The sequence below is a fragment of the Nannospalax galili genome, unplaced genomic scaffold (genome assembly GCF_000622305.1).
Source record: "Nannospalax galili isolate Female #2095 unplaced genomic scaffold, S.galili_v1.0 scaffold281, whole genome shotgun sequence".
In the NCBI taxonomy this organism is placed as follows: Eukaryota; Metazoa; Chordata; class Mammalia; order Rodentia; family Spalacidae; genus Nannospalax; species Nannospalax galili.
The window spans coordinates 5,283,509-5,305,202 of NW_008349068.1; the positions used below are offsets into that span (position 1 = coordinate 5,283,509).

The 21,694-nt window shown below is 39.2% G+C and overlaps 1 protein-coding gene across 3 annotated transcripts in view; it reads left to right on the forward strand.

Annotated features, from left to right (window-relative positions):
* Ccnyl1 (cyclin Y like 1) overlaps positions 1-21,694 on the forward strand; it is a 41,621-nt gene that overhangs the window by 14,018 nt on the left and 5,909 nt on the right. Inside the window, exons 3-8 of one of the 3 annotated variants that reach the window (XM_008846196.3) lie at positions 1,116-1,150; positions 8,674-8,774; positions 11,993-12,028; positions 14,284-14,335; positions 15,900-16,019; positions 19,781-19,947. In XM_008846196.3, coding sequence (XP_008844418.1) covers positions 1,116-1,150; positions 8,674-8,774; positions 11,993-12,028; positions 14,284-14,335; positions 15,900-16,019; positions 19,781-19,947 — 511 coding nt within the window. The remainder of the gene's footprint in view (positions 1-1,115; positions 1,151-8,673; positions 8,775-11,992; positions 12,029-14,283; positions 14,336-15,899; positions 16,020-19,780; positions 19,948-21,694) is intronic. The other 2 variants (XM_029569921.1, XM_008846198.3) reach the window with 2 other exon arrangements.

A 21,694-nucleotide genomic window follows, 5' to 3' on the forward strand; every position in this document is an offset into this window, starting at 1 on the left:
CAATGCCCGTAGAGGTCAGAAGAGACTGTTGGATCCCCTGGAACTGGAGTTACAGACAGTTGTTAGCTGCCATGTGGGTGCTAGGATTCGAACCTGGGTCTTCTGCAAAAACAGTCAGTGTTCTTAACCGCTGAGCCATCTCTCCAGCCCGTGACAACTTTTGATTATGACAACAAGAATATAAGAAGTCAGAGTTCTGTAATAATAATTGGAAAATGCAACCCAGTTTTTTTAAAAAAAGGTTGCTTCTAGGAAAATGAAAAAAAAAAAAAAAAAAAGGTTACATTTTCATAGTTGGTTTATATTTTGCCTGTCCTGAACTGTCAACTTCTGGTTAGTATTCCTGCATTTCTCTTCATGAGCTGTGGGCTTTTCACATGTAAAGTGTGAAGAACTACTAAAAGAAATACTGTCCAGCTCTCATCAGTGGGAAGAAATGTGGGCCTACAGCGCCGTCTAGAGTTTAACAGGAGTGCTGGCTAGCTGGGTCCCTCTTCTGGCCTTTGTTAGAGCGAAATGAGTTGACGTGCTATAGCTGTCATGTTTAATTAGGTTAGCACGCTCATTTGAAAACCTAAATTTAAGACAGGTTAATTTCCAATAATTTGAAAACCAATTAGTGTTTCTAGTAATGCATTTTACTAGATTATCATTAAGGTGGTTCAGGATGCCTCTAGTGGGTGTGTGTGGTACTTGACCAAAAGCTGGCTCTTGGAGCTGTCAGTTGTCAGACCTGCTGATGACAGTAAATGGAAGGCTGAAACTATTGCTCAGTGGCTTTGACATGTAACAGGTAAACTTTATTGGCTGAATTTCTCACCTGACCTAATTTATTTTGTCATTTCCTTTTGTATATGGCCATTCTGATTTGTGCCCACTAGATTATGTTAAACAAGTAAAATGAAGTTTTTAGATTTTGCTTTATGGAGTTCATTTTGACAGATTAATTTTGTTGGAAGTTATTTTTAAAGATAGAATTGAATTTTATTGTGCATGTTGGTAATCATCAGATAAGTAGCAGCTACTTTATTTTCCTAAGGGAAATCAGAATTGTATCAGAATTGATCAGTTAATTTTTGTATCAGAATTGATCAGTTAATTTTTTTTATTCTTAGTGCGTGAAAAGAGGAAGAGCAACCATTTAAACCATGTAAGTAGTTGAAAAGTTAAGAAATTGTTGTTTGAATTAAAAGTAAGTCTGCTATGATTTCTAGAAAATATAATGGGAATTCTGACATTTAAGTTTCCATGGTTATATAGTATAAAAACATGCCTGAAATTTTTGCCTTAATTTTTAGTCTGATTTGTTTGTTTTTTTTTTTTGTTTTTTTTTTTTTTGTCTTTTTCCAGAGCTGAGGACCAAACCCAGGGTCTTGCACTTGCTAGGCCAAAGCTCTTCCCCTGAGCTAAATCCCCAACCCCTAGTCTGATTTTTTTTTTAATCAAAGTAACATTAATAAGTCAAGTTTAATACTATCTATTGATTTCCCATCATAATAGGTAAAAATTCAGTTTCCTAATTCCACTATGACCATATTTTCCCTCCCATTTCCTCAGTATCATATTTTTTAAAATCATACATAAGTCAATATTTACATTATATTATACACAAATATTGCTAATTGTCAAGTTGTATGGTGCTTTTAACTTTGCTGCTTCCTTGTACACCCTTAATTCATTCTCTTCAATAGTTTTGAGATTGCCTCCTCTTCTGAATAACCTCCCCTTTCCTAGCCAACATTAGTTCACACAGCCAAATGCAATAAGTAGGTCCCCCTGTAACAACATTCTTGGTTTTGGTGTGTAGAATTAATTTTCCTCCCTCCCTCCCTCCCTTTCCCTGGAATGTTGTCACATTTGTCACATGCCTATCAAAAATATTTTCTGTGAACTAAAACACATCTGTTAGATTTTTCTCCCGGAGGCACCCCTTCACAGCCTTTGTCATTCTGCTCCAGTCAGGCTGGTTTTTCCTTAGGCCTGCTTCCACCTGTTTTCCTAGGATCTCGCATAACTTCCTTTTATGTTGAATCCTTTACCCTAGATTTTATCTTTCCCTTTGTCTTCTCACACCTTTTCCCAGGAAGGGGCACATGGGTATTGCAGTGATCTGGCCTGTGGGAAACTCCTCCTGTTAATAGAGTATAGAGTTCCAGCTTCAACTACTTTCCACAGTCCTTAAGATGCTTCCCTTTTGTAGTCTCATTTCTAGAGTTGCTTTTGTTTTGTTTTCTTTTGGGTTTTTATGGCACTGGGGATTGAGCCCAGGGTTTCACACATGCTAGGCAAGTACGCTACCACTGAGCCATACCCCCAGCTATAGTGTTGCTTTTAACAATCAGGGTACCACCCCCCCCAAAAAAAAATCTGTTGCCATTGTGCAATACATTAACATCCCAGTTTCCTCATTCTCTGGAAGCTTTTAGTACTTAATCTCTAGGATTCTGAAATTTCATATGCTTTGCTATAGACTTTTTACTTTTATTCAGGGCCGTAGGTAGGTTAACAATTTCTTATGAAATAATTTTGTGTTTCCTTGATATTTTCTCTACTTTTTTCTTTTGTCTTTTTGAAACAGGGATATCTCTACTTTTTTCTTTTTTTTTTTTTTTTTTTTTTTTTTTTTAAACAGGGTCTCCCTGTAGCCCCAGCTGCCCCAGAGTTCACCAGGCTGGCCTTGAACTCACAGAGATCCACCTGCCTCTTCCTCCCAAGTGCTGGGACTACAGGCATGCCTCACCATGCCCAGCTTTTTCTTGTATTCTTGTTATTCAGATACAGGGCCTCTGGACCAGGATTTCAACATTAATGTCTAATTTCTACCTCTTACATTTTCCAGCTTCTTTTCTTTAGAGATTCCTTGACTTTATGCTTTAACCCTTCTATTGAGTTTTCTTAAGATTTCATTTGCTTCTGACGTTTTAGTGCTCTCATGGATTCCTTTTTCCTGTTGTCTTGACCTGTCTTTTTAGAGGCTTCCCTCAAGCAAGCTTGCTTTCTAGAAGTTGGCAAAGCAAGACAGAGCTCTACTTTTCAGAGCGCAGTTCTTTTGCCCTTACCCTTCAGAGATTTATATGGACGTCTAGAAAAGGTCAGATTCAATATATTGCTCTAGAGAATATCCATGAGGGAGTTCAGGTAGACTTGGAGTTGACCACAGATGTCTGGCTGACCTTGGCTTCAGCTTCATGTTTTTCCCTGCCCTTCAAGATACTGTGGCTCTGAGTTCTGAGCCTGCTCATTCTGGTTCTATCCACTCCCCATAGGTACCAGGGTAATGCTTCCACAGTTACTATTCCTTGATCTACTTTCAGTCTTTTTTTTTAACCTTTTGGTCTTTTTAGACAGGATCTTATGTAGCCCAGGCTAGTCTTAATTCCTGATCTTCCTGCCTCCACCTCCAGAGTGCTTGAATTACAGACATGCAACACCATGCCCCATTTACTTTTCATCTTTCAAATATTAAAATTCCTGTTAATCCTGTTCCTGGTCTTGATATAAACTCTTTTATGCTTTTAATTCAGATGAGCTTTCAAGAGAGAAAAGAACTGAGTTTGTGGTCAGTCCATGGTATTGAAGAGTTGACTCAGTGCTTAAGAACACTTCATACTCTTCCAGATGACTTGAATTCAGATCTGAATCCCACATTGAGTGGCTCACAACTGCCTGTAATTCCAGCTCTGGAGGATCCAACACCTTCTGGCCTCTGTAGGCACCCACACACAACGTGGCATACATTCAGTACATAGACACACACATACACATAAATAAAAATAAATCTTTTACAAAGAACTTATTACTCGAGCTTGGTGGTGCACACCTTTAATTGGGAGGCAGAGGCAGGTGGACTTCCATGAGATCAAGGCCATCCTGGCCTACATAGTGAGTTCCAGGCCAGCTGGGGCTACAGAGAGACCCTGTCTCAAAAAAAAAAAAAAAAAAACAAAACCCTATATTTAAAGTGTTAACTTCAACATACTTAATATTAATTTAGACTTTTAAAAGTTGTATGTATAACTAGTACATGCCAGGACTTTTTTCAGGATTCTTTTCAACCAGACATGGCAGTGTACACCTTTAGTACCAGCACTTGGGAGACTGATGCAGGCAGGTCTCTTGAGTTCAAAGCCAGCCAGGGCTAAATAGTAAGTCCCTGTCTTTAAAAAAAAAAAAATCTTTCAAACCATGTATCCTGCTACATTGTTCTACAGTGTTCAGTGTTTGTGAATGTGTGTTAGAAAGTTTCAAGTTAATTAACAATCATTCTTTAAAAATACACACACACACACACACACACACACAAATTGGCCCTAGCAGAATGGCTCAGTGGGTAAGTGCCTGCTGCACAAGCATGAAGACTTTAGCTCAGATTTCTCAGTACCTATGTAAAAGCCAGGCATGGTGGCATGTGCCTTGTAGCCCTGGTGTTGGGGACAGAAACAGGAAGATCCCAGGGGCTTGCTAGTCCAATCTAGCAGAAATGGTAAGATCCGGGTTCAGTGAGAGACCTTGTCTAAAAAACATAAAATGAAGAGATGACCAAGGAAGAAACCCAAAATCAGCCTCTGACCTCCCGCATGCACCGACATTCCTGAGTATACCCCTTCACACACAGGTGCACCTACATAGCCACCAAACACATATAATAGTTTTTGTTGTTGTTGTTTTTGTTTTGGCTTTTTTGAGACAGGGTCTCTCTGAAGCCCCAGCCGACCTGGAACTCTGTAGACCAGGCTGGCCTCAAACTCACAGATATCTACCTGCCTCTGCCTCCTGAGCTTAAGTGCTGGGATTAAAGGTGTGCACCACCACACCCAGCTAACTTTTTTTAAAAAAACATGACAATTAATAAAAAGTCAGAGAAAAAAGTGAAAGTCAGTTTTATATATTTTTTAATACTTTATGTGTGTGAGTGTATTGCCTGCATATATGTAAGTGTACCCATCCGATGCCCACAGAGGTCAGAAGAGGGCATGGGATCCCCTAAAACTGGAGTTGCAAATTGTTTTTAGCTGACATGTGGGTGCTGGGAACCGAACCCAGGCCCTCAGCAAGAGCAGCTGGTGCTCTTAACCTATGAGCCATCTCTCCAGCCCCCACTTTTATATTTTTAATGGTTTAAAAAATAGGCAATAGGCACAGTGGAAAAAGTGAATGACCTTTCATGGTCTGTTTAGGTTGTAGCTTAACCAGGCTACCAAGATTAGGCTTCAGTTTTTGCCATTTAACTTAGTCTACTAAGTACCCCCTTTCTTTCCTGTAAAGATTACAAAAATTCTGTGCTCCATCATTTGTGCTGAGTAAAGATAAATGTTATTCTCTGTCTCTTAGTAACTACCTGTTAGTGTTTTTAAGTATTTGCGTTTTATATCCTTGTGTTTATCAGTGTAGTTTATGGAGACTGTAAACCAGCGATGGTAGGTGGTAACCATAACTGGCAGTTCTCTAAAGTTTTCAGGCAGCAGCAGGAGGAAGTTACCTGTTGGCAGTTATATTCCAGGCTTTGCTCAGCGATTTAATTCTGCCATCTACACAGTCTCCAGACTGTAAATGGCTGGAAGTGAGTGCTATGTCCTCTACTATATGTTAGTAGAGAGAGGTTTTGCATCCAGCTTGTCCCTTGGTAGTGTAACCTGAAGGGGGCGGCGGTGGTGAGTAACAGAAGTGACTGTTTCTCTCGTTTTAATTCTGCTGTCATCAGGAGTTTACAGGAAGTCTAAACTGATGGGGACGGTATTTGGTGTTTTTTGGCCTGGTTCTAGCCAGTAGGTTGCTGATTTGTTAAATGAGTACTTTGGGGCCTGCAAGATCACATCTCATTAAATTTTTACATCTAAAAAATATTTTAAAAGACAAGCTAGTATGTATTCATGCTTTAAAGAAAAAATTATATATATATATACACACACACACACACACACACACGTATAGATGAATGACTAGAAAGATGGCTCAGGGGTTAAGAACACATGTGCTCTTCCAGAGAACCTGGATTCAGTTCCCAGCACCCATATCAGGTAGTTCACAACTGCCTGGAACTCTAGCTCCAGAGTATCTGACAACTCTCTTCTAGTGTCCACAGGCACTGCATGCACATGGTACACTTACATACATGAAAATAAAACATATAAATGAATAAAATATGTAAAATAAAACTTTTAAATATATAAATATATTGAAGAAAATAGGAAAAAATATCAACCTGAAGGCCCAAGATTTTTTTTTTGTCAGAATTGATTTTTCTTATGGTGTATATACTTGTATATATGGTGTATATATACTATATTACCTCATAATACTTAGGTTGAGCATTCCTATTTTGGAAATCCACAATGCTTCAAAATATGAAACTTTTTGGGTGCAAACTTAACACAAATAGGAAATTACACATCTAACCTCACATGACAGGTAACAGGCAAGCCAAAAATACTGTGTAAAATTACCAAAGTACTGTGTGTGTGTGTGTGTGTGTGTGTGTGAGAGAGAGAGAGAGAGAGAGATATTAAGGTATATGTGGAAACAGAAATGTATTTAGACTTTAGTCCTGTCCCCAGGAAATCTCATTTTATATATGTATATATATCCAAAAAAATCTTCCAAAATCCACAATACCTTCCATCCCAGCAGTTTTGATTTGGGATCCTGAATTTATATCAATAACCTGAAAAGGTATTTTCTTATATTTGGAGTAAAATCTTTTCGGTGAAACAGTTTCATTTTTCATATTGTATTTATCTTTTAAGATTATAAAAAGTAATATACTTTTAACACATAGGTAATGTCAAGTGTGCATATTAACTGAATAGCTTAAGAAACATAGCTTTCCATGTAGTTAAAACATTTCTAGCTTGTAAGAGAATTTAGATCTTCAAATGGGTTTTCAAAAACATAACATCTGGGAGTTTTTGATAATAAGGAATAAGCGACTTTGCAGTCAAACATCAGACACAAGCAAAATGCTACCTTATGTGCCATATGGCTATTTCTTACTGTGGGCTATTGGCAATTCTTAAATACTCTGCTCTTTCAAATAGGTTGTTTGCTTGCCATGTCTTTCCTGTGTTTATGAGACGTACTGATGGGCCAGAGTGACAGCATAATGAAATCCGTTAATTATAGGAGGAAAGGAAGGCACATCTGAATTTTTTTTTAAGGGCATTAAATTGTTGATAATTTATTGTAAAGAATGCTGCTGTTGATCTTTATTCAGTGACAAGATTTGGTCATTGGTCCAAGAGAAGAAATTGTCCTAACATACTCTAGGCTGTTTTGGTATTTGATCCTGTTACATTCGTGCTCTGCAAATGAATGGATACTTCTAGAGTGTTTAAAGATAGTTTAGAGGCTCAAAACGCTCATTGTCTTCTTTCCAGTGCCAGTGCAGATGTTCTTCACTGATTTCTATCTGATTTACCTTCCAAATTATAGTTGATGTATTATTTTTACGCACTGGAGATGAATCCAGGGCCTCAGACATGTGAGGCAAGTATTCTACCAATGAGCTACATCCCTAGCCCTCTATTTTTGCTTGCTTGAGATAGGGTCTTGCTAGTAGCCCTGGTTGGCCTAGAACTCATTATGTAGATGAGGCTGGCCTGGAACTCACAGAGATCCACCTGGCTCTGCCTTCTGAGTCCTGGGATTAAAGGCATGCATCACCATGCCCAGCCCTATAATTCTTAATAATATGTCACATGTTTATTGGACTCCCTAAACTATTCAGATTCTGTGTTCAGCAGCTGGAGGTAGGAACATTAAGAGTTCTCCTCTGGAGAAGCTTAGATCCATGTGAGGGGATATCATTATCCTTTGAGCAGTGAATTGAGAGGATAGGTATGCCCAAAAGGAAAACATTTTGTCATGTAGCTGTTGGCAAAGGTATACTGGAAGGAAAGGAGATGGGGTCAAATTTGGCAGACAGAGGGAGAAAAGGGCATCCAGGCAGAGGGAGCATGAAGCAGGAAGGTGTCGTGATATATGCTAAATATCGTTAGAGAGGGAAAAAAGTTGAAATTTTCTCTTAAGGAATGTAATGGCACTAGTTCTAGCATAAAATGAAAGTTAAATTCCCCTAATTGTTTTTGCCTTCTGTTCGCAGATGGGAGAGTATTAAAGCTTAAGGGAACTGGCCCAGAGACCTCTGTGACATTTGGCTTGTTAGTGGTTGAGCAGCCCAGGCCCACAGATATTCTGACTCTAGAACACTTTCAGCCCACTAAGAAATTCAATAGTCACCTTTCATTTACTGTAGTAAGATGCTCTTGTGCCAATATTACTAAATAAGGCTTTATATTTTATTATAGTTATTGTGTAGAAGAAATAAAAAGCCTCAGCTACCTTTTGTTAAGAGAAAATACTGAAACTGTATTTTAAACAATCATATAGTTTAAAATAATTTGTGAAGGAAATTGATAATAGCTTCTTGCCAGGTTTGATTATAGGTACTGTACCAAGGAGCAACATTTTATAACCCATTCCTCAAATATGTGATCTGTGGACATTAAGAGCCTCTAGTGGGTTCCCTGCAGAGCCACACATGCGTTGCACTAGGCAGTTCATGAAGTGTATGAATACCGTAATGCTTTGTCATTTGACAGTTTAACCAAGGAAAAATACCACATTTTATAGGTTTAACTTACTGTGACATTTTCTTCTATTTCCCTTCCCCTTCAGGTATCTCCAGGGCAGCTTACTAAAAAGTATAGCTCATGCTCAACAATATTTCTAGATGACAGCACAGTCAGCCAGCCTAATCTTAGAACCACAATCAAATGGTGAGTACAACTAGGGTACTGAGAGCTGAGTGACAGACCCCTTCTGCTAAAAGCAGCCTAGCTACTCATGGTGATTTCAACCATTTGATTTTCCTTTTCAGTGCTCAGTTTAAGAAATTGGGGTCAGTTATATATTGATTTTTAAGGAACTAAATGTGAATTTTCAGTTTCCATTTTATTCTTAGCCTGTGTGGCGGAAAGGAAAGCCAGTTATCAGATAACAAATCCCAAAAAAAAGTAGGCCTCTATTTGATGCATCTATGTTGTGAAAGTACTGTTGAACATAGTGAGAAAAGGAGATACTTTTAATTGCATATTTCTACATAAATTAGTTTTTCATTAGTCAAAGGCCTAAAACTTACTTGCTTACTGCTCTGGAAACTACTCTTGGAAGAAGGAACAGTTTGTCCTCTGCTGGCACCATAGTAGATCTACATTTGAATTTTCTCCATGGTGCATGAGCAACCTCACACATAAGTCACATTTAGAGATGACATTTGAAATACCCTTAAGATGAGTTAAGGTCTATTGAAATGACCAAAAAAAAAGTACCAAGTTTCCCCACTACTTTGGAGTTGTCCAGGGAACATTAGCATCTCTTTGGGTTTATAAATACTGATTTTCTTAACATAGTTTAGATAGTTTGGGAAATGCTTGTTTAGAGTGTTAATGCCTTATCCCTAACTTTGCTTAGTCTAAAAACATAATCAGCTTTAAACCTCATTTTATTTCTAATATTATACTAGCTTTTAAATTTTTTTAGCTAATTTTCAGTAACTTCTGCTTCAATTAAAAACTGCAAGTTCACATTCATCATAATGCAACTTTCACATTTATAACAATAGTTGAAGCAAAGTGTGGTTCAGCAAAAATAGCCCTGATTGTCTAAAAGTCCTAAGATTTCGCACCTGTTGAGTAATCACTGAATGTTTGTGTTTAGCCAAAGCCCTAAGTCCAGGAATCAAAACATCACTAAAATTTGGTTAGAGTCCTCAACTCCTTTCGAATTCAGAAGATTCTGATGTTTTCTTGTAAAGAGTAACCTTGCTCAAACAAGTAGGTTTCATACTTTTCCCCCCAATGTATTCTTACCTTTGAGGAATCTGCTTTTGGAAGTACAGTAAGTTTTTATTTTTCTTTCTTAAATTATAAAAATCCATATATTCACTTGATGAAATAAACATTTACCAAGAAATTAAATAGAACAAATTGAATTTTAGGAAAAATCTTGAAAATATTATGGGGTAGCAATGCATTACTTGCAAGGAGATTGATAAAACTTAGTGACTCACACAACTATTTTCAAAATAACATGGCTACAGCTGGACATGGTGGCCCATGTAATCCTAGTACTTAGGAGACTGAGGCAGCAGGATCAGGAGTTCAAGATCATCCTCAACAATATAACAAGTTACAGGGACGAGCTTAGGCTACATGAGACCTTGTTTCCAAGAAGAAAAATACATCTGTAAGTGCATGCATTTTTCCTCATCTTCATAAACACTTTGACAAGCCTTTAAGAAAGGGGATGGAGGGCTGGAGAGATGACTCAGTGACTAAGAACACTGGCTGCTCTTAGAGAAGACCCAGGTTCAGTTCCCAGCACCTACATGGTGGCTCACAACTGTCCATAACTCCAGTTCCGGGGGATCCAATGACTCTCTTCTGCCCTCCATGGGCATTGCACACATTGGTGCATTTAACATGCATGCAGGCAAAGATACTCATACACATAAAATAAAAATAAACAAATTTTTTAAAAACTGAAGAGGATTGGGCCTGGAGAAATGGCTTAGCAGTTAAGAGCACTGACTACTCTTGCAGAGGACCTGGGTTCGATTCCCAGCACCCACATGATGGCTACAAACCGTCCTTAACTCCAGTTCCAGGGGAATCTGAAGCCCTCTTCTGACCTCCACGGCTTTGCATGACTCAGGTGCACTCACTACAATGCAGGCAATACACTCATACACATAAAAATAATAAATAAAATATTTTTTTTTAATTAAAGAGGATGGATGTGAGATATAATTACAAAGATAATAACATCGGAATGACCCTTCTGATCTTAAGCATAAATCCCTCCCAAACTTTGCAGCACACTGGAATCACCTGGGGAGTGTTAAAAGCTGTCTTGATACCGGTCTTGCCCCAGGGTCAGTTGATGAGAATGTGTCAGGCTGATTTTAAATCACATGACCCCAATGTGAGGCAGAGTTTGGAAGCCACTGCTTAATCAGAATAAAGAAGGAGAATTATGTCTGCCTAATTGGTGGGGCCTTAGATGCATGGTTTTAAGCACTGCATTTTTATGAATCTCTTTTCTGTAAAATTAGTTGTGGGATGAACCATCATGTAAGTCTTAGAGGTTCTTTTTGAGTCAAACTTTCTGACTTTTAAAATTAGTTTGCAAGTAAAACAACACTATAGAAGTATCCATCTTTGATGCCTATAATGTTCCAAGCTTTTAAAATTTTAAATATATACAAATACTTTTAAAATTCAGATTTGCCTTTCCTCAAACATTTTGGGTTGTATTTTAGACAGTAAAGGCAGATGGAATCATGTAACTTCCAAATAGAACACTTTCCTTCCCTAATTCACAGTATCTACAGGTAACTTAGGAGTAGAGTAATATAGTATCTAAAGTGTTGTATCTGCTTATTAATATTTCACTTAAACTAATTGGAAATGCCTGCTGTTAATACAATGCTGTGGAGTGGGTACTGTGTTGTACTGGCAGCCCTGCTTCTTTCAGGATAGCCAGGCCTGTCATCGGGCTTGTGGGCACTTAAATTTACTAATAAGTTTTCTACTGATGTTACAAAAATAATTTATACAGAACTTCCATTACTTACTTTTAGGGAAGTAATGATCAATGGCAACTGTAAATCAGCTGAAATCTAACCAAAAAAACTAGTGTGTGTTTTAAATGTAAACTTATACATAAATGCTGAAACTTGCACAGGTTGAAAGGGCAAATGACAGGATGATTTACAGTAATTTGCCATGTGATCATAGTTCACAGAAACATGTCTAGTGCTTGGGATTTTCTATTTGTGTTAAAAGCCAAAAAACTTTTAAGTGTCTAATATGGTACTGTTCTGAACTGGAGGATTTCAGAGCTGCTGGGAAGGTCCACCCTGCTAAAAAAAATGTCTTCAGACCTAACAAATGATAAAATGAATTGCTACAAATATTTGTTTTTCCTTCCACAGTGTAACCTTAGCAATATATTACCACATAAAGAACAGGTGAGCTTCTTAAAAACCTGTCTTACTATTGTAGCTAATTACCTTGCATGATACCAAATAAAGTATTAGGACATACCTGTAGACAGCAGAAGCTGTAGAATGCCTTTATTACAACATTGAAGTCAATCTGTTAAGTTTCTTGCTCTTAGGACTCTTTCAAAACTCTACTTATTGAAGGTCCTAAAAAAGTATTTGTTTATTATGTTGATATTTACTATATAATTTTATATATTAAAATTGAGAACTTTTTTTTTTTTTTGGTCTTTTTGAGACAGGGTCTCCCTGTAGCCTCAGCTGTCCTGGAACTCACTATGTAGACCAGGCTGGCCTTGAACTCACAGAGATCCGCCTGCCTCTGCCTCACAAGTGCTGGAATTAAAGACGTGCGCCACCACGCCCAGCTATTATTTGGTCTTTTTGAGGTTTTCTTGTAGCCCCAGCTAGCCTAGAATTCTGCCTTCAGAGCTCTAGGATTAGAGGTGTGTGCCACCACGCCCAGCTTAAAATTCAGTGTTTTAAATATATATAGTAGCCAACACAGGCTTTTTCAATCTTGATGCTGTTGATTTTGAGTTTCCTAATTTCTTGTTGTGGGGTCTATATGCATTGTAGGATGTTTATAGTTTTACTGTTTGTCTTCCACTCCCATTGTGGCAATCAAAAATGCTCCCTGAAGGACAAGTATCACCCCAAAGAACTGTCTTGTTAGTATAAATATTTTCCTGAAAAATAACTTTTTCTACAGCAAAAGTTAAGAGAAAACTGCCATTTACATCTTTACAAATTTCTTTAATGCTTGGCTTAGTAGAAAGAAAGAGATTTTTATATTTCTCTGCCTTCCTTTTCAGTGTGTTTTGAAAAAGCAATAAGAAGACAACCTTGCCTCACTCAGATACATATTTGAGGAAATGTGAACTTTTAAAGCTTTCAGATATTTTTGGATATTTTCTAATACTATACTAAAACTCTGTGATGATGAATTTTTTGAACTAGTGATAATAGAATGTTACATCATCTCAATGACTTGTTAACATTGGTACTCAGCTATATCTTGCATAGTAAATGAATTTCTTAACTAGTAAGTGATTTCATAATACATACTGGTTATTTGGAAAATAATAGTTCGCCTTTCTTTATAATGTCAAAAATTCATTTTTGTTTCCAATGCTTACTCAAAAGTCTTAAGCATTAAAAGCTGTTAGGCTGGGGGTGGTGATGCATGCATGCCTTGAATCCCAGCATTCTGGAGGCAGAGGCAGGTGGATCTCTGTGAGTTCAAGGTCAGCCTGGTCTACATACCGAGATCCAGGACAGCTGGGGCTGCAAGAAGACCCTCTCTCAAAAAGACCAGAAAAGGGGGCTGGAGAGATGGCTCAGCAGTTAAGAACACTGGCTGTTCTTGCAGAAGACCTGGGTTCAAATCCCAGTACCCACATGGCAGCTAACAACTGTCCGTAACTCCAATTCCAGGGGATCTGATGGCCTCTTCTGTCCTCTGTGGGCATTGTACAACCATGGGTGCACTTACCTACATGCAGGCAATATACTCATACACATAAAATAAAAATAATAAATAAAATATTTAAAAGAAAAAAGACCGGGCGGGGGGGGAGCTGTCAAGCACATAGGAGAGGGTGCAGGCATTCCCAAATTTTAACTTTTCAAAAAGTTCCAGAACTTTCGTCAGGCAGGTGGCGCATGCCTTTAATCCCAGCACTCAGGAGGCAGAGGCAGGCAGATTTCTATGAGTTCAAGGCCAGCCTGGTCTACATAGTGAGTTCCAGGCCAGCTGGGGCTACTGGGAGACCCTATCTCAAAAAAAGATCCCCCCTCCAAAAATTACAAATCAAATGAGTTCCTGGCCAGCCTAGGAACATAGTGAGACCCTGTCTCCAGAAAGCAAAAGAAGAAGAAAAATAGAATGCAGAGAACTAAAGAGAAGCAAAAACCTGTGAAATCTAGATCTCATTAAAGTTCTAAGTTCTTGATTCTCCTCCACTGCTGCCTCATGTGGGGAGTGAAAAATATATCGATTCATTAGCACTGCTTGTTTTGGAGGGTCCATACTCGACAGACACCTTTAACTGGTAAAGGTACTGCAGTACTGAATAAAAGAGGTTTTAAGACCAGAATGCAGGAGAATTTGTAAACTGTTGGCATTGTTAAAGATTGGGCTGCTCCTTTCAACCCCCTGCTTCCATCAGATATTTTACTAAGGTATTAACATGTCCTGTATTATTTTTAAAATTTTATAGAGATGCAAACAGATCCCTGGACATTTTTGATGAGAGATCACATCCACTTACAGTAAGTTTCACTTTTTTTGAAATTGTATTTTTCTTTCATAGAGTTGTGTTTACTTTATGCTGATTTGCTTTGAAATTGGTTACTAGAAGATCACTCCCTCCAGGTTGAGGTCAGAGCATCTTAGTCCCATCCCTGTTGTGTCTTACCATCTTAGAAGCAGAGATACTGTATCATGGCTATGATAGAGTAAGAACTGACATGCAGCTTTAATTAGTGAGCTAAGATGAGTAAATACACTGTCTAAATTAACAGAAAATACAACTTTTCAAAAGAGAATCTTTAGTAGCATCAAGTAAATCCAACAAATACACAGATTCTCTCAAGAGAATTATAAAACTTTAAAACAGTTAAAAATGCTCTATGCCAGGTGTGGTGGGACATACTTGTAATTTCAGTACTTGAAGGCTGAAACAGGAAAATGGCAATTTGGAGGACAGCCTGTGCAGCACATTGACACCCTGACTTGAAAAACAATCAGTGTGTAAAAATTTAAAAAGTCACTTCACAAATTAACCACCCTTGATAAAGAGCCCCATCTGGCTGGGGACTTTTATGCTGGACAGTGCAGCGTTAAAGCCTGTGGTTACAGGAAAGTAAAACCATTTTTTTCACTGTTTATTGTAGAGAAATGTGACATAGGATCAGTAAGACTTTTCAGCATTAAAATAGAATTACAGGAGTCAATGGAGAGAAAATGGAAAGGAATATAAATTTTCTAAGCCTTGTACTTATGCTTTTCTTTAATAAATGGTGGTGGATATTGAACAAGTATGGTATGATTGTATGTTGCTTAATAGTTGCTTACAGCCTCAGAGGTGTATTACTAGGTGATTTCATCATTGTGCATACATCATGGAGTATACTTTATCTAAGATGGCTACAGTGTTAACTAGGTGATTGCTTATGGAACTGATGTTGGGTATGTGGTCCATCATTGACTAAAATGTCATTCATGTCAATTGACTGTAAGATCTCACTGTGGTTTTTTAAAAATTTTATTTTTATTTTATGTGTATGAGTGTTTGGATGTAGGTAGGTGCACCCATGTCATGCAGTGCCCACAGGGATCAGAAGAGGGCATCAGATCCCCTGGAACTGGAGTAGGACAGCTGCCTTGTAGGTGCTGGGAATCAAACCGAGGTCCTCTGCAAGAACAGCAAATGCTCTTAACCATTGAGCCATTTCTCCAGCCCCAGTCCCACTTTTTATATTTTTTAAAACTGAAAGACATATCAGCCTAGCAAAATGACTTGGCAGGTAAAGGTGCTTGTTTCCAAGCCTAACAACCTGATTGTGCTCCCCAGAACCAGATGGTAAGGAGAGAAGATGACTTAACTCCCACAGGTTGTCCCCAGACCTCTCCATGTATGACATGGTATGTACATACCCAAATACAAAGACACAGACACATGCATACCTACAAAATAAATGTTAAAATTTTTTTTAAAAATCATGCCACCCAGTAGAAATTGAGGAACATGTAAGCACAATGTGGAAATTGCTATCTTAAGAATACCTAGTTTTCTTCAGTCGATATTTATATTGTATCTTTTTTTTCTTTCAGCGAGAGAAAGTTCCAGAGGAGTACTTTAGGCATGACCCTGAACACAAATTTATTTACAGATTTGTTCGTACTCTTTTTAGTGCCGCACAGCTAACAGCTGAATGTGCAATAGTAACTCTGGTAAGATATTTCTTATTTATCAAACATCTTTCAAAACTGGTTTTATATCCAGGGTATATTAAGTTCCTGAAGTTATAAGAACTTTATTAAGAGAATCCTTTCAAAGGAAAGTAAAGACATATTTGAGTTTAATGATTACTGTGGTTTAGAATGCTGCCTTTGCCCTCATTATCACAAAACAGTTGCCATTGAAGGCAGTAAGAGAGACTTCTCCCCTGACACCTCAGTACACATTACATGTATAGGGCATGCTGATGGCTAGGATGAGAAGCAAAATAACAAAACCCAGTGACCCACAGAGACTAGTTCAGGGGCTGGAGAGATGGCTCAGCGATTAAGAGAACAGGCTGCTCTTGCAGAGGACCCAGGTTTGATTTCCAGCACCCACATTGTGGCTAACATCTATCTATAACTCCAGTTCCAGGAGATCTGACACCCTCTTCTGGCTTCAGTGGGCATTGCATGGCATGGGTGTACATTCAGGCAAAACACTCATACATGTAAAATAAAAATAAATAAATCAAATCAGTGTAATCTAAATCAAGTTCCAGACTATATATTCCCTAGGTTATTCTGATGTACGCCAAAATTGACAACTACTGCCCTCAATTCTCTGTTCCTTAGATGATGGTGTTAATCTATCTCTACTGGTGGCTTGTGTCTGCCCAGTAAGTTGTCCCAGGGTTATGATAACAATAGTTCTTAGAAAGATTTTATTAACCTGCTAAGCTATAGCTGTGTTCTTACCTTTATGTCATCCATTCTGAATGTCTATAGTAAGACTTTGTCATTTTGAATAACAAATGTTCAAAAGCTTGGGATTTTACCACTCCCTTCAGCAGAGGCACAGTGAATAGTTCAGTGCATGGTCCTGAGACAACAAACCCTTCGATCAGTACCTTTTCCTTTAGCATGCAGTTAGTATTCAAAGAGGAAACTAGTACTATGTGCATGAGTAGAGCCCCTTCAGTGGGCACTTCTGTTGTTGGGGTAGAGAATGTGGGAAGGAGAGCTAGGTTGGAAGAAGGGGGCTCTCCTCTAAACAAGAGAAGCTGTCATTCTTGGGAGAACAGAGTGGCCATATCTGGTCCTCTCAGTGTACAGGACTACAGCATGAATCCAAATCAGAGGTAAGAATTGAGAGTAATTGTTAAAATGCAGAGAATGTTTACAGTAAAACATAAGCAGAAAGCCCTCATAGATCTACCATCAGTGTTTCGGAGTCAAGTCTCCAGAGGAAGTGGAACACTAGGAGGAAATCCAAGAACAAGTAATAGGAGGCAAGTGACCACAGTGATAAATGCTGATAAGAGGCTGCAGGCATACACCCTAGACAGCTGCTCTGCACCACTACTGTAGTGCCAGGGCAGAGAAGAGAGCAGATGGGACAAAGGCTTTGTCTTAGGAGCTTGTGTGGTAGAGAGGAAGACAGCAGATATTTTGCAGGTATTTATTTCAAGTAGTGCCAAATGCAAGAAGATTGAGCATGGTAAAGGGCTAATGAGTGACGGGAAAGCTTTCCATTTCCATAGGATGAGCAGAGCCTCCTCAGAGAGGTGGCATTTGAATAGTAGTCTAACTGGAGAGGAAGCCAAGAGCTCAAATGTTATATAGGCAGTGAGACAAGTGTCAAGAGACTGCAGTGCAGAAGCATTTTATGTGCTCAGGGAAAACAGGTGGCTGGATGGTGGGAGTGAGGATTAAGGGAAAGCAAGAGAGAGCAGACGACAGTGACAGTCTCAGAGGTAAGAAGTTAGGTTCCAGGTTGATAAGTAAGTTTTGGTAGGTCTTGAGCAGGGGAGTAGTAAAATGATCTTAATTTAGGAGGCTTTCCTAACTGCCTGCCACACAGTGATCTAGGCAAGCAGTGAAAAATGGTGGCTTAGGACAGAAAGTTGTCAAATTACCAGAGAAGATAGCAAGAACAGGTGTTGCTTACAGATTGAAACGAGATAACACAAATAACAGGGTGTGGACTTCTACAACTAGGCAAGTGGAGAGTTGGAATGATACTGTCTAGTTTGTAAGTGAACCCACTGATGAGCTTGGCAAGAGTTGTTTTAGTAGAAGAATAGCCAGAGGCAGGCACAAGTGTGCTAAGGAAAAGGCAGGAGATGTGCGTGATATGATGAACTTGAGAGGAAGCGCTCTGAGGGCTGTGGGGAGTAACATCAGAGCAACCTAAACATTCATATTAGACAATGTCTCTAGCAGAGGAAGAAAGTCTTCCAAAAGGTCATTGAAGGAAATGAGTCACGTGCACTAATAGGGGTTATGGAGTTAAGTGCACCAATAGAAGAGTTAGCTTCAGTGGAGGAAGACACAACCCAGGAGAAAGTGCAAATGAGTGCCAGCCAGAAGACACCTGCCAGAGTGCACCACCAGCCTTTCTCAGGGGGAAGTTCTTTCCTAGGGTACTTGAGAGTGCAAGTGTGGAAAATGGGAGGAGACTCTCAGAGACTAAAAACATGTAGTGTTTGGTAGCCATTTGGTTTTGGAAGCAGTTGAGTTTGAGAATATTGTCAAATCTGAGCCATTAGTCTCTTAATCTTAGATAATTGAATATACTCTTAAAAGTAAACTTTTTTTTCTTTGTTTCTTGATAAAAAGAGTTCACATACACCCGCCACATCTGAGCACAGCATCTTGTTTATGTCAACTGTGGATCAAAAATACTGGGGTGGGAGGGGGAACATGAGACTCCTTTGCTGTCTCATTATTCGTCAAACAGTACTGTTTGCATAGCATTTGCAATGCTTAGTTTAGTATTAGTTTAGTATTGTAACTAATCTAGAGATGATTTAAAGCATATGGGACTGAGCATAGTAGCTCATGCTTGTAAATGCAGCACTTGAGAAGCTGAAGCAGGAGGATCACAAGTTCAGAGCAAGACACTTGGCTATATCCAAACTGCCGTTTTATATAAAGTACTTAAGCATCTGCAAATTTTGATCATAAAACCACCCTTCCTTGGATACCAAGGTGTGACTGATGTTCTATAGAAAACCTTTTGACATAAGAACTCACAGCTTCCTCTACAATCCTTACTCAACTGTTGATGTTTAATATGTGTAAGATCATTCATGAGAGCAACTCACAAACCGCCTTCCACATTTAGGAATCCCAGGGATACCTACTGGCAGCTCTGCTGCCTTAAAGCCAAGAGACTTGACTAAGTTTCAGATCACGTAAGAGAGAAGGTGAACTCTGAGGAAGTGATAGTAGGAAGGGAGAAAGCAAGGCCTGCAAGGACCATCCTTTGGCGCAGGTAGTGCTGCTCTGCCCAGCAGCCACTGGGAGGCTCTCTTGTCCATTAGTTCCTATCCTCAGCTAGCCACACAGGATAATTGTGTACAGGAAGAGATTAAAATGTGCTCCTTGTGACTTTATTTTGCACATTCAAACTTGGTATACCTGCACAATTACGTGAAAGGCACTCGGGATTTATTGAACAGCCTTAATCACACTGGGCTTCGCGCACATGAAGGTGACAGCAGTGCTGTTCTTCAGGGTGCCCTTTGCTGCGCTGTCCAGTCATTCCTGTGACCCAGATCCGGCTAGGAAGTCGCATGAACAAGGTAGACAGCAGAGGTGTTTGACTTCAGATCTGCCCACTTGCTGCAGCAGAGCAGTGTCTCTGCAGAACTGAAGAACATAAGGCACTTTGTGATCAAACACAAATGAAGTCTGTCATTCAAAACAGTTCTTAACCCAGCACCTAAACTGAACTAAAATCAAAGACCAGTGCTCTGTTTTTGCAGGTTTACTTAGAGAGGCTTTTAACTTATGCTGAGATCGACATTTGTCCCACTAACTGGAAAAGAATTGTTTTGGGAGCCATTCTTCTTGCCTCCAAGGTTTGGGATGATCAGGCTGTGTGGAATGTGGACTACTGCCAGATCCTCAAGGACATTACAGTCGAGGACATGTGAGTGTGTAAGGTTTCAGTGAATTAACTGCTTTCTGCTATGGTCATTTGCTCCCATAAAGTTTGTTTTTTTCTCCCATAAAGTTTACATAAAAATTTTAAGCAATATTTTGAAAGATTATATTACACAGATAATGAAAATAGATACAAAACTCCTTTCTATCCAGCTATTTAAGTTTTTATTTTCCATCATTAATTGGTAGGTCTTTGAGTTATAATAAAGTGCTTGATAAATTGAAAAGTATTTTTTGATGGTTTTGGTAAATCACTTTGCAAGGTTACTACTAGAACAGCATGGTATACTTACTATATATTTTTATGGCATCTTTATTTTTTTTTGTCTTTTTGAAACAGGGTCTCCCTGTAGCCTCAGCTATCCTGGAACTCGCTATGTAGACCAGGCTGGCCTCAAACTCACAAAGTTCTGCCTGCCTCTGCCTCCCAAGTGCTGGGATTAAAGGCATGCACCACCACTCCCAGCCTTTTATGGCTTCTTAAAAGCTACCATTTCCATTCTTTTTTTAAGGGCTTCTGAAATGTGTCTGGCCAACATTCAAGTCTAAGAGTCTGGATTTTTGCAAAGTTACTGCTTTCTAACCACCTTCTGACCTGAGAAACACTTGTATATTTGCATGTGTGGGTCTCCCCCAACCCCCTCTTCTTAAAAAAAAAAAGAGCATCTGTGACAGAAACCATGAAGTACAAAAAAAAACGTAAAGGTTTCGGGTTTCTCTGTCCCGATCCTTCCCATGTGGAGTGCTGTATATGTTTAGAAATTGGGGTAATGGGCTGAGAAGCTCCAGGGTTCTTCTCAGGCAGTCTGAGAAGCACCACATTGGCTTCACAAAGTAACGGGCACAGTTAGTACTTGACCAATCACAGCAGCATTCTGTAGGCCTTGAGCAAGTTGCTAGGGCAAGGAGAACCTTGGTGATGGTCACTAGCTATAACAAGGGCTTTTCCAGTTCAGCTAACCAAATGCTGTGAAGGGCAGGGCTGTGAAGTTGGTAGGCAGGATGAGCAAGGGAGAGATTTCTAGCAGACTTTCAAAGTGCCCACTTGACAGTGAAAATGTCTTTACAGGTAGCACTTAGGAAACTGTGGAGAAACTTCTTGATTACATTGAGCATCATAGGAAGATCAAGGTATGAGGAGGGTAACAGTTACCTTTGCCCATTCCTTCAGTTAAGACTGTTACTCAGAATTACCAGACTGTTTATAACTGAAGGGACTGAGGGACCAGTGATTGTTGGAAGTAGCTGAAGGTAGTGTTTGGTGAAAATGACATTTATGATGTTGTGAACTCAGTGGTTATAGTACTGGTAGCTCTCTCAGCAAAGGATGTGACAAAAAAAAAAAAAAAAAAAGAATCTGAAACAAATGGACGTGCTTTTGCTTTTGGAAGTTACGGAGGCCCGAATGACTTTGATCACTGTGTTTTCAGTCTGCACACTGGTCCCTTGGAAAAAGGAAAATTTGTAATCATAAAAACTAGCCATGCCAGGATGGCAGCTGAAAATGTCTCAAAACTTAAAACTCAGCTGCCAGGGCCTCTGGTCCTGGATATAAGTTCAGAGAAGGCGAGGAAAAATGTTTTAAGTTTCCGAAGCCGTGAGTCCATTCCAGGGGCAGTTGGTGGCAGGGGCTAGCTGCAGCACTAGTGCTCATCACGCTTTTTGTGCATGAACAGAGAAACACCAGGAGCCATGTTCCTAAATGGCCCCTTTTGTTTTTGATCTTTGAAAAA